The 12,296-nt window shown below is 44.1% G+C and overlaps 1 protein-coding gene across 1 annotated transcript; it reads right to left on the reverse strand.

Moving 5' to 3' along the window:
* Positions 1–2,303: 2,303 nt before the first annotated feature.
* On the reverse strand, positions 2,304–8,890 carry emc9 (ER membrane protein complex subunit 9). The gene is made up of 6 exons (XM_063004019.1): positions 8,744–8,890; positions 6,368–6,576; positions 4,378–4,454; positions 4,096–4,165; positions 3,279–3,373; positions 2,304–2,614 (listed from the first exon to the last, which is right to left on the reverse strand). Exons 2-6 carry the CDS (start codon positions 6,572–6,574, stop codon positions 2,434–2,436), a joined length of 630 nt encoding a protein of 209 aa, XP_062860089.1. The 5' UTR covers positions 6,575–6,576; positions 8,744–8,890; the 3' UTR covers positions 2,304–2,433.
* Between the last annotated feature and the right edge of the window lie 3,406 nt (positions 8,891–12,296).

Consider the following 12,296-nt stretch of genomic DNA (forward strand, 5'->3'; position numbering starts at 1 on the left):
GGGTCTGTCATGGTATGGGAGTGTGTCAGTACCAGGGTCTGTCATGGTATGGGGTGTGTCAGTGCCAGGGTCTGTCATGGTATGGGGTGTGTCAGTACCAGGGTCTGTCATGGTATGGGGGTGTGTCAGTACCAGGGTCTGTCATGGTATGGCTTGTGTCAGTACCAGGGTCTGTCATGGTATGGGGGTGTGTCAGTACCAGGGTCTGTCATGGTATGGGGGTGTGTCAGTACCAGGGTCTGTCATGGTATGGGGGTGTGTCAGTGCCCTTGGTAAAGGTCATTTACACTCTGTGATGCAGCATTAATTAGAAAAGTACATTGAGATCTTAGAGCAACACGTGCTGCCTTCAAGACGTCGTCTTTTCCAGGGACGTCCAGCATTGTTTAACAAGACAATGCAAACCCACCTGCTGCACACATTACCAAGGCGTGACTGCGGAGGAAGAGGGAACGGGTACTGGACTGGCCTGCCTGCAGTCCTGACCTGTCCTCAATAGAGAACGTGTGGAGGATTTTGAAACAATGACGCCCCCCGTACTGCTGCACATCTTAAGACGCGTTTGCAGGAAGAACGAGACAAAAAAAAGCTGAAACACTAAATCACTCGGTCTGCTCGGTGCCAAAATGTCTTATAAGTGGTGAAAAGGAACGGCGACATTACAAAGTGGTGAATGTTTTACCGTCCCAACTTTATTTGGAATGTGTTGCAGGCCTGAAATGCAGGAATGGATGTTTATTAATGAATGAAATGAAGTTGAGCAGATAAAACATGAAATATCTCTGATTCATCCTGTCTGACATTAAATAAAAATGTAAGAAACTCTGTGTTTTTATTTTATTTGTATTTTCCATACTGTCCAAACTTTTTCTGATTTGAAGTTGTACATAACGTGTTTGTCTTCCTACATTCATACCAGTACAACACTAAACAGTAAGGTTTGTTGGCCAGGAGGACAAACACACCAAGGTTACTCACAAGTACAGCACCCACATTCAACTGTACAGAGCAACAGATGGGCTACAGTCAGTCCTTGTATACCCACAAAATTAATCTGTATGGTGGGTGTAGCAGAGCTAAGACGACATTTAAACCAAGAAAAAATCATCTTCTTTATTCATTTGATCAACAATGAACTTCCGTCGAGCTGTACGGTGCTGACTTTTTAACCAAGAGCTTCAATTCTAAATTCTAAAGTTTAGTGACCTCTAAACCCAGGGCTAAAGGTCATTCAATGGTGGAAAATCATGGCCAAATTCCAGCAGCATCTAAATTATGGTGGACCTGTTCTTTAATTAGTCTCAACCATTTAGAGAAGATTATTCTTAACAACCTTGATGAAAATACCAGTGCTCAATTACTTTAATAATGGTGCTGTTGAACTAGTTCTCTTCATATAGGCACAGAGAAGTCATCAACTGTCACTCAGTCTGTAATTAAAAGGCCACGCCGGAAAGAAAAATGTCAATACAGAACGTCCACTACCGTCGAATATATAAACGTTCATTAAAATCATCAATAATAAGCTGCTGTAGGTTCATTCATTATTCATCCTATACAGGGTCACTATAGGTCAAATTCACTGGGTGAAAGGTAGGACACGCCCTGTCTATCACACACACTTATGGTTCATTTCTGGTAGGGAATCGAACCCAGGACCTTCTTGCTGAGACGACAGCACTGCCGTAGGTATATTTGTGACCCATTTTAATTTGTGTGATACAGAAATTGTGCTTGTTCCTGCCAGGTACCCCTTCGCCCCCGCTCTGTGCCCAAAACACATTGCACGACACCTTTACTCTGGATCTTGCGTGTGGTGGGTCCACATCATCCTCCCCCGTTAGCTTTCCGGGCTGAGCCCGACCGGGTTACGTGGACTGCTCGCCTTCGGACACTACCCCCAGGCCTGGCTCCGGGGGTAAGTCCTGGTAACTCTTACCCGGGCAGGGTACACGTACGGGAGGAGCTCGGAGTAGAACCGCTGCTCCTTCGCGTAGAGAGGAGCCAGTTCAGGTGGTAAGGATGCCTCCCTTTGGAGGTATACCAGGCACGGCCGACTGGGAGGAGGCCTCGGGGTCGACCCAGGACCCGCTGGAGGGATTACATCTCCCAGCCGGGACGGGAACGCCTGGGGATCCCACCAGAGGAGCTGGTAGAAGTGGCAGGGGAGACAGACGCCTGGGACTCTTTGCAACACGAAATTGTGCTACCCTGCTTTAGATAATACTAAATAATATATTAATATGCAGTAAACAACACAATACATTAATAAATCAATCCAGACTGAACAATCTTGTACAAGATTAATGTTAATTATGAATTTTAATTATTAATAAATTATAAATTGCTCCTGATTGGTCATATTATACTGTAATACAGAAGAAGAAGAAAACACTAGCTGGAATATTTGAGTATTTTAATCCCGTTAGCACGTTACATGTTCCCGTTAGCCGGAGAGATCAGCTCCATGATCTTGGCGTTCAGTTTCTGATTGGTCCACTCCTTCGTGATGTCGTCCAGATGACTGTCGAAGTCCACCAGCAGCTCGTGATCCGTCGAGCTCAGTAGCTCGGAAACGATGGACTGAGTCTCGTCCCACTGACGAAGCATTATTCTGAAAAAACAAAAAAATGCAACTAACCTTTCATTACCATATAGAAGCACGTTGTAGTTCTACAATTACTGACTGTAGTCCATCTGTTTCTCTACACCACCACAGAGCAGGTATTATTTAGGTGGTGGATGATTCTCAGCACTGCAGTGACACTGACATGGTGGTGGTGGTGTGTTAGGGTGTGTTGTGCTGGTATGAGTTTTTAAACACCTCACTGTCACTGCTGGACTGAGAATAGTCCACCAACCAAAAATATCCAGCCGACAGCACCCCGTGGGCAGCGTCCTGTGACCACTGATGAAGGTCTAGAAGATGACCGACTCAAACAGCAGCAATAGATGAGCGATCGTCTCTGACTTTACATCTACAAGGTGGACCGACTAGGTAGGAGCGTCTAATAGAGTGGACGGTGAGTGGACACGGTGTTTAAAAACTCCAGCAGCGCTGCTGTGTCTGATCCACTCATACCAGCACAACACACACTAACACACCACCACCACCATGTCAGTGTCACTGCAGTGCTGAGAATCATCCACCACCTAAATAATACCTGCTCTGTGGGGGTCCTGACCATTAAAGAACAGGGTGAAAGCAGCAGGTTAAAAAAGCATGCAGAGAAACAGATGGACTACAGTCAGTGATTGTCCAGCGCGTTTATACATACGTGTGTTTGTCTTTTAAGGTCCATCTCGAGTCTTTGTGTTCGTACATCACTATCGGGGGGACGCGGTATCCGGGCCTCATTTTCTTTCCGTCGATCTAGCGCAGACGCATAAGAGACGTATAAACATCAAATATTAAGCGGTAATGTACAGATGAAGCAAACTATATAGACAAAAGTATGTGGACACCTGACCGTGAGCTTGTTGGATGTTCCATTTAAAATCTGGATTTATTTTTTTCATTATTTGTACAAGATTTTTAACTGTGCCTATTGAGTCAAAAGAGCATTTTTAGGGCTGATGTTCCTTAATAACTTCCTTAATAACCTAAGGTTCCAATTTATTCCAAAGGTGTTCAGTGGGGTTGAGGTCAAGGTTCGGTGCTCTAAATCTACCTGCTACACCTGTGAGCAAGAGCGTGGCTAAACACCTGAACTCAATATTAAGGAGAAGGTTTCCCCCTATTTTCTCCCAATTTATCGTAGTCAATCTGTCTTCCGCTGCTGGTGGATCCCTGACTGCAGTCGAGGTGGGTTTATTGTTACTCACGCCTCCCCTGACCTGCGTGCAGACCTTAGCGGAACCCTCTTTCACCCATGCATTCTTCACAGGCGCCTCTATCTGCTAACCAGGGTCCTTACACGGCGTTTGAAGACCCCGCCCACATAGTCCAGTCATCCCGCCATGCACTAGCAGAGACCAGTTACGCCCGCTAGATGGCACCCAGCCAACCGGTGGTAAAGCCGAGTTTCGAAGTGTCCACATACTTTTGCTCATATAGTGTATTTTTCCAGATGTAACATGTTCTACAGTGATTACCATCAGTAAGATGGCGTTGCTGCACTGCTCCTGGATTTTATCAGCCAGTTTGAGAGCACTTGGTGTCGGACTGTTCAGAATAAAGTGAATAAAACACAAATTATTAACTGAGTCCAGTTGACAAGGACTGAAAAATATTCAATTTCACCCCCCCAAAACCTCCATTAGCTTTGCTGTTAAATTTTTCGGTTCCTTTATTAATATACAAACAGAAAATAAACCCTCATCAGATCACTGCGCATGAACAAACACTTCATAAATATGAATAAATAAACGTGTCACCTGCTATCGGACGCGCTGGCGTTCGCCTGATAATATCCCACGATCCTCTGCTGTGTCTGAGAGCACCACACGTCAACCTGCAGAGTGTAAGAATGAATGTTTCTGTTGGTTATTACTGAATATGAATGTTTATCCACTTTAATGCCAACTGGCACCAAAATATTTGTTTAATCACACAAAAGACATCAAGATGTCACAGTTTCTGCACAGATTAATTTCCCAGACTTCCTTGCACTGCTTTGTTTAAGTTTTTTTGAGAGCTAAATATTTTTTTCTGTATAATTAACTTCAAAATCTTGTAAATTACTACTCTGGTCAGAAGTAACACACCATCTTTAGCCCAATGTATGTGGACACCCCTCCAACTGATTGGTGTTACAGTCACACCCACCATAAGATGTAAAAAATACAGTTTGCGCTTCTAACTTTAAGGCAACAGTTTAGAGAGAGCCCATTTACACCGATTAGGCAAAACATTATGACCACCTTCCTACCCTGTGTATTCTGACACCCTTCTATCAGAACCAGCATGAACTTCTTCAGCAGTTTGAGCTACAGGAGCTCATCTGTTAGATCGGACCACACGGACCAGCCTTCGCTCCCCACGTGCATCAATGTGGCCTTGGCCGCCCATGACCCTGTCCCCGGTTTACCACTGTTCCTTCCTTGGACCACTTTTGATAGATACTGACTAGAGATGCATGAGTACCGATACTGGTATCGAGTATTTGCCGGATACCGCGCTCATTAACTTGTACTCGTACTCGCAAACGAGGCTCCGATACTAAACATCCGATACCGTGTACCTAGTGCACGTCGCTGCGTTATGCCTGGTTCACACTACACGATTTTTGCCCTGATTTCCGCTCGGCGGCTGGTCGGCGCTAGATTTGCCGGCTCGGGAGCAACCCGGCGTTCGCTCGGCGATCAAAACTCGGCTCTGGATCGCTAAGTGTGAACTACCCAACAACTCGATCCGACCGGCTCGGCGAGCGCTCGAGTTTTCTAGCAGGTCAGATATCTGATCTCAGATGCGCGACTGGGAACGAGTGACATGTCGAACAGCCAATGAGAACGCAGGATACGGTGTGAGGGGAAACACAGGAGAGGAGTGTAAACAGGTGGGACAGGGGGATAATATAGTTTATATCAGAATACATCAGCACACACACAAGTTTTACAGTATTTCTGACCTGATCGTTCTCTACAAAACATAACAACAAAACACCAACATTGCAAAAATATTTATTAACCTCCAACTCACTATAGAACAATCCATACTGCTCGTGTTGCCAAATCCACTCAGATTCATTTATTTTTCCTCCTTGATATTACGCTGCACGTCAGCGCACAAACACTTTGATCACTCGCTACTTGTTGACGTGCATTTTTGGACGTGGTATCATTAAACCCCTCGTCACTTCTCACGTGTGTTTTTGTTTAAAAAAAAAACGGTACTCTAAATAGGTATTGGTATCGGCAAAAACAAAAATACATGTACTCGTACTCGGTTGGGAAAAAATGGTATTGATGCATCCCTAATACTGACCACTGCAGACCGGGAACACCCCACAAGAGCTGCAGTTTTGAAGATGCTCTAACCCAGTCATCCAGGCATCACAATTTGTTCCTTGTCAAACTCGCTCAGATCCTCACGCTCGCCCATTTTTCCTGCTTCTAACATCAACTCTGAGGATAAAATGTTCACTCGCTGCCTAATATATCCCCCCCACTAACAGGTGCCGTGATGAAGAGATGATCAGTGTTATTCACTTCACCTCTCAGTGCTCATAATGTTATGCCTGGTCGGTGTGTATTCCTGCATTACAGTTGCACAAAACTAGGTCCATAAAGACATGATCTGGCATGTTCAAAGTGAAGAAACTCCTATGGTACGCAAAGAGCCCTGACATCATACCCCATCACACTTATAATGAGGCATCCACATACTTTTTGGTTGGAAGAAGTGTGTGTGTTCGCGAGTGTGTACCTGTGTCAGAGCAAGCTGAGCGGCCATGGCCAGCGGAAGATAGGAATGCTGCAGAGGAACGCAGTCGGTCGCGCAGACAGCTCCATCGCCGGCGTCTCCTTTGGTCGCGGACGCTAACAGCAGCCCGTTCACGCTGCAGCGCGGATACACGCTGGCATGCAGCAGCATCTTCACACACGCTAAACATGACAACTCCACCTCACTCATCCCTGATGCAGACACACAGTCAGGACAAAGCTGAATAACTGGACTGTAGCAAGACTGTCGAGTACTGTGGCGATCCACAAGGGGTCAAGAGTTCAAGAGCTATACACAAGTACATGTTGAAACCAAACAACGTTCCTCCAGGACCAGGACCAGGGTATTTTTGGGGTATTTTGGACATTACTATCATCTACTAGGTGCTTTTTACTGGTTTCACCGAAACACCAGAAAATCTTTCCTACATTTACATGTAAACAGTCTAAGCAATTGAGGGCCCAACAATGGCAACCTGGCAGTGGTGGGGCTTGAACCGGCAACCTTCAACCCAATAACTGGAGCAGTACCTTAATCACTAGGCTACAGCTGCCCGACAACCAGCTCCTTCTGTGAAACGAGGTGGGGAGCACAGATCTAGAAAAGCTGGACCTATAAAGAGTGCTTAAAAGAACACTAGGTATTTTGTACCAGTGCTGTGGGTATTACTGGACATTACTGTCATCTACTAGGTGCTTTTCACGGGTCTGCAATGACCAAAACACCAGAAAATCTTCCCTACATTTATACATTTACATCTTCGGCATTTAGCGGACGCTTTTATCCACAGCGACTTACAGTACTGTGACCGTAAACAGTCTAAGCAATTGAGGGCCCAACAGTGGCAACCTGGCAGTGGTGGGGCTTGGACCAACAGCCTTCTGATTACTGGACCAGTACCTCAGTCCTCAGTAGTGGACCGTTCCAAGTACGACACCGACACGAACACCGTAAAGGCAAGCTAGTGTGTGAGCATTAGGTGCAGCAGTGTTGTTGGGATTTTAAAATACTGTTTAAGGAATGGACAGGAGGATGAGCACAGAGACCTTGTGAGCAGCTTCGTGGAGTGGTGCGGGAGGAACCATCTGCTCCTAAATGTGGATGCAAAGGAGATGTTAGTGGACTTCGGGAGGAATAGGACCACAATTGGACCTGTTACCCTCATGGGTCAAACTGTGGAACTGGTGGACACTTATAAGTACTTGGGTGTCTGGCTTGACAACAGACTGGATTAGAGGGCTAACACGGAGGCTGTGTACAGGAAGGGGATGAGCAGACTCTACTTACTGAGAAAGCTCAGATCCTTCAATGTGTGCAACAAAATGTTGACCATTTTCTACCAGTCGGTTGTTGCGGGGGCTGTGTTCTTTGCAGCAGTGTGTTGGGGAAGCAGCCTCAGAGTCGGGGATGTAAAGAAACCCAATAAACTGCTCAGGAAGGCTGGCTCAGTCTTGGGCTGCTCACTTGACAGTTTCGAGTTGGTGGTTGGAAGGAGGTCACTGAATAAACTCACAACTATATTTGACAATCCATCACACCCCCTTCATCACCTGTTAGTCAGACAGTGGAGCACTTTCAGCAACAGACTCATCCAGCTCCGCTGTAACTAGGAACGGTACAGGAGAACGATCACTTCACTAGCTCGGGACATCATTGAACACTAAACTACTATCAGGACAGACTCATGGAGCATGTTCTAGCACTCTGTTTATAAAGACTGTACTACATATCTGTTATTATTTAACACTACAACAGCTTAGTATATCACATATTACATATCTCATCTAAAATATTTACTGCTAGGATACTTCTTAAGTTTTTTATATGACATACTACATTTTTTATTCTATTTATTCAGTTACACCATTACTTGTGTACTTTAATACTTTGTACTTTAATTGTTTTTGCTTTAATGTACCTGGAGCTGCTGTAATAAATGACTTTCCCTCTGGGATTAATGAAGTTATGTCTGTCTGTCTGTCTGTCTGTCTGTCTATCTATCTATCTAAACTTGCTGTGCTCTCCATAACCATCACGTATTCTGTTTGCACTAGTTGTACCCCAACTGCTCTAATATAAATAGTATTATTTACTGTTTCTGTAACTATTTATTCATCTTTTGTGCATATTTGAACGAAAATATATGAAATAAATAATTGAAACAAACAAACAGGGTTGAATAGGCGATTTCCTTCACTGTATGTGGAAACACGATTAAGTGATAATTATAAATGTTATCTATTATTTTACTGAAATTATAAATAAGCTTAATAATAATAATAATAACAATAACAATAAAGGACTTAATGTTACAAATGAACACAATAGAGAACTGTATAGCGTAAAAGCTTTACTTACTGTACTGTTGCACCGTGTACAATAAACAGCAAATGTAAATGAAGACAATAAAAATATAAATGTATGTAAATAAATGAATATAAACAATATAAATGTAATTCTTTATAATCTAACAGTTTAACAGCAGGATGATTTTAAACGCTGGCTGCTGTTTCTTTGCTACACTGCAGCACAGCGCTCGTTCACCTACTGCCACCTACCGACCAAACCCATGTACTACTGCACACGGTTTCTAATTTAACCCTTTAATGCACTGTGGTCGCTACAGAGTTCAGCTATTTACAGTGTATCACAAAAGTGAGTACACCCCTCACATTTCTGCAGATATTTAAGTATATCTTTTCATGGGACAACACTGACAAAATGACACTTTGACACAATGAAAAGTAGTCTGTGTGCAGCTTATATAACAGTGTAAATTTATTCTTCCCTCAAAATAACTCAATATACAGCCATTAATGTCTAAACAGCCGGCAACAAAAGTGAGTACACCCCTAAGAGACTACACCCCTAAATGTCCAAATTGAGCACTGCTTGTCATTTTCCCTCCAAAATGTCATGTGACTCGTTAGTGTTACTAGGTCTCAGGTGTGCATAGGGAGCAGGTGTGTTCAATTTAGTAGTACAGCTCTCACACTCTCTCATACTGGTCACTGAAAGTTCCAATATGGCACCTCATGGCAAAAAACTCTCTGAGGATCTTAAAAGACGAATTGTTGTGCTACATGAAGATGGCCAAGGCTACAAGAAGATTGCCAACACCCTGAAACTGAGCTGCAGCACAGTGGCCAAGATCATCCAGCGTTTTAAAAGAGCAGGGTCCACTCAAAACAGACCTCGCGTTGGTCGTCCAAAGAAGCTGAGTGCACGTGCTCAGCGTCACATCCAACTGCTGTCTTTGAAAGATAGGCGCAGGAGTGCTGTCAGCATTGCTGCAGAGATTGAAAAGGTGGGGGGTCAGCCTGTCAGTGCACAGACCATACGCCGCACACTACATCAAATTGGTCTGCATGGCTGTCACCCCAGAAGGAAGCCTCTTCTGAAGTCTCTACACAAAAAAGCCCTCAAACAGTTTGCTGAAGACATGTCAACAAAGGACATGGATTACTGGAACCATGTCCTATGGTCTGATGAGACCAAGATTAATTTATTTGGTTCAGATGGTCTCAAGCATGTGTGGCGGCAATCAGGTGAGGAGTACAAAGATAAGTGTGTCATGCCTACAGTCAAGCATGGTGGTGGGAATGCCATGGTCTGGGGCTGCATGAGTGCAGCAGGTGTTGGGGAGTTACATTTCATTGAGGGACACATGAACTCCGATATGTACTGTGAAATACTGAAGCAGAGCATGATCCCCTCCCTCCGGAAACTGGGTCGCAGGGCAGTGTTCCAGCATGATAATGACCCCAAACACACCTCTAAGACGACCACTGCTTTATTGAAGAGGCTGAGGGTAAAGGTGATGGACTGGCCAAGCATGTCTCCAGACCTAAACCCAATAGAACATCTTTGGGGCATCCTCAAGCGGAAGGTGGAGGAGCGCAAAGTCTCGAATATTCGCCAGCTCCGTGATGTCGTCATGGAGGAGTGGAAAAGCATTCCAGTGGCAACCTGTGAAGCTCTGGTAAACTCCATGCCCAGGAGAGTTAAGGCAGTTCTGGGAAATAATGGTGGCCACACAAAATATTGACACTTCAGGAACTTTCACTAAGGGGTGTACTCACTTTTGTTGCCGGTGGTTTAGACATTAATGGCTGTATATTGAGTTATTTTGAGGGAAGAATAAATTTACACTGTTATATAAGCTGCACACAGACTACTTTTCATTGTGTCAAAGTGTCATTTTGTCAGTGTTGTCCCATGAAAAGATATACTTAAATATCTGCAGAAATGTGAGGGGTGTACTCACTTTTGTGATACACTGTATACGTTAACACTATCCTTATTTCTATATTTATTCTTATATATCTGCCAACGCTTTCTATCCTTATATCTTATGTATCTGCCATCTTATATATCTTATATATCTGCCAACGCTTCAGGACATCTACAACAGCAGAGTGCTGAAGCGTGCCGGCAAAATTACAGCAGACCCCTCTCATCCTGGACATCACCTTTTTCAAACTCTTCCATCTGGCAGAAGACTCAGGACAATAAAAACAAACACATCCAGACACGCTAACAGCTTTTTCCCCAGAGCTGTAACACTTTTTAACCAAAGTTGTTCTCTTGGGTAAATGTTGGTAAATACTGGTTAACAGTCCGTGTGCTGTCGGGTCTGTTAAACATGTTCTATGTTACATGTCATACATGTGTAATTATCTGTACTATTATGTGTATTGTTTGTACTACTATGTGGACTATTGTGTGTATTATTGTGTGTATCACCAACGCAAATTCCTCGTATGTGTAACATACCTGGCGAAATAAAGTGATTCTGATTCTGATATATATTGTGTATAAGAAGAGCTACACTACTGTACATGTACATGTACCAGATGCACAGTTTGCACATACTGTTTTTTGCATACCATATGTTGTATATACAGTGTATCACAAAAGTGAGTACACCCCTTACATTTCTGCAGATATTTAAGTATATCTTTTCATGGGACAACACTGACAAAATGACACTTTGACACAATGAAAAGTAGTCTGTGTGCAGCTTATATAACAGTGTAAATTTATTCTTCCCTCAAAATAACTCAAAATACAGCCATTAATGTCTAAACCATCGGTGAGTACACCCCTAAGAGACTACACCCCTAAATGTCCAAATTGAGCACTGCTTGTCATTTTCCCTCCAAAATGTCATGTGATTTGTTAGTGTTACTAGGTCTCAGGTGTGCATAGGGAGCAGGTGTGTTCAATTTAGTAGTACAGCTCTCACACTCTCTCATACTGGTCACTGAAAGTTCCAACATGGCACCTCATGGCAAAGAACTCTCTGAGGATCTTAAAAGACGAATTGTTGCGCTACATGAAGATGGCCAAGGCTACAAGAAGATTGCCAACACCCTGAAACTGAGCTGCAGCACAGTGGCCAAGATCATCCAGTGTTTTAAAAGAGCAGGGTCCACTCAGAACAGACCTCGCGTTGGTCGTCCAAAGAAGCCGAGTGCACGTGCTCAGCGTCACATCCAACTGCTGTCTTTGAAAGATAGGCACAGGAGTGCTGTCAGCATTGCTGCAGAGATTGAAAAGGTGGGGGGTCAGCCTGTCAGTGCTCAGACCATACGCCGCACACTACATCAAATTGGTCTGCATGGCTGTCACCCCAGAAGGAAGCCTCTTCTGAAGTCTCTACACAAGAAAGCCCGCAAACAGTTTGCTGAAGACATGTCAACAAAGGACATGGATTACTGGAACCATGTCCTATGGTCTGATGAGACCAAGATTAATTTGTTTGGTTCAGATGGTCTCAAGCATGTGTGGCGGCAATCAGGTGAGGAGTACAAAGATAAGTGTGTCATGCCTACAGTCAAGCATGGTGGTGGGAATGCCATGGTCTGGGGCTGCATGAGTGCAGCAGGTGTTGGGGAGTTACATTTCA

This window comes from Trichomycterus rosablanca, chromosome 10 (genome assembly GCF_030014385.1).
Source record: "Trichomycterus rosablanca isolate fTriRos1 chromosome 10, fTriRos1.hap1, whole genome shotgun sequence".
NCBI classification, from domain to species: Eukaryota; Metazoa; Chordata; class Actinopteri; order Siluriformes; family Trichomycteridae; genus Trichomycterus; species Trichomycterus rosablanca.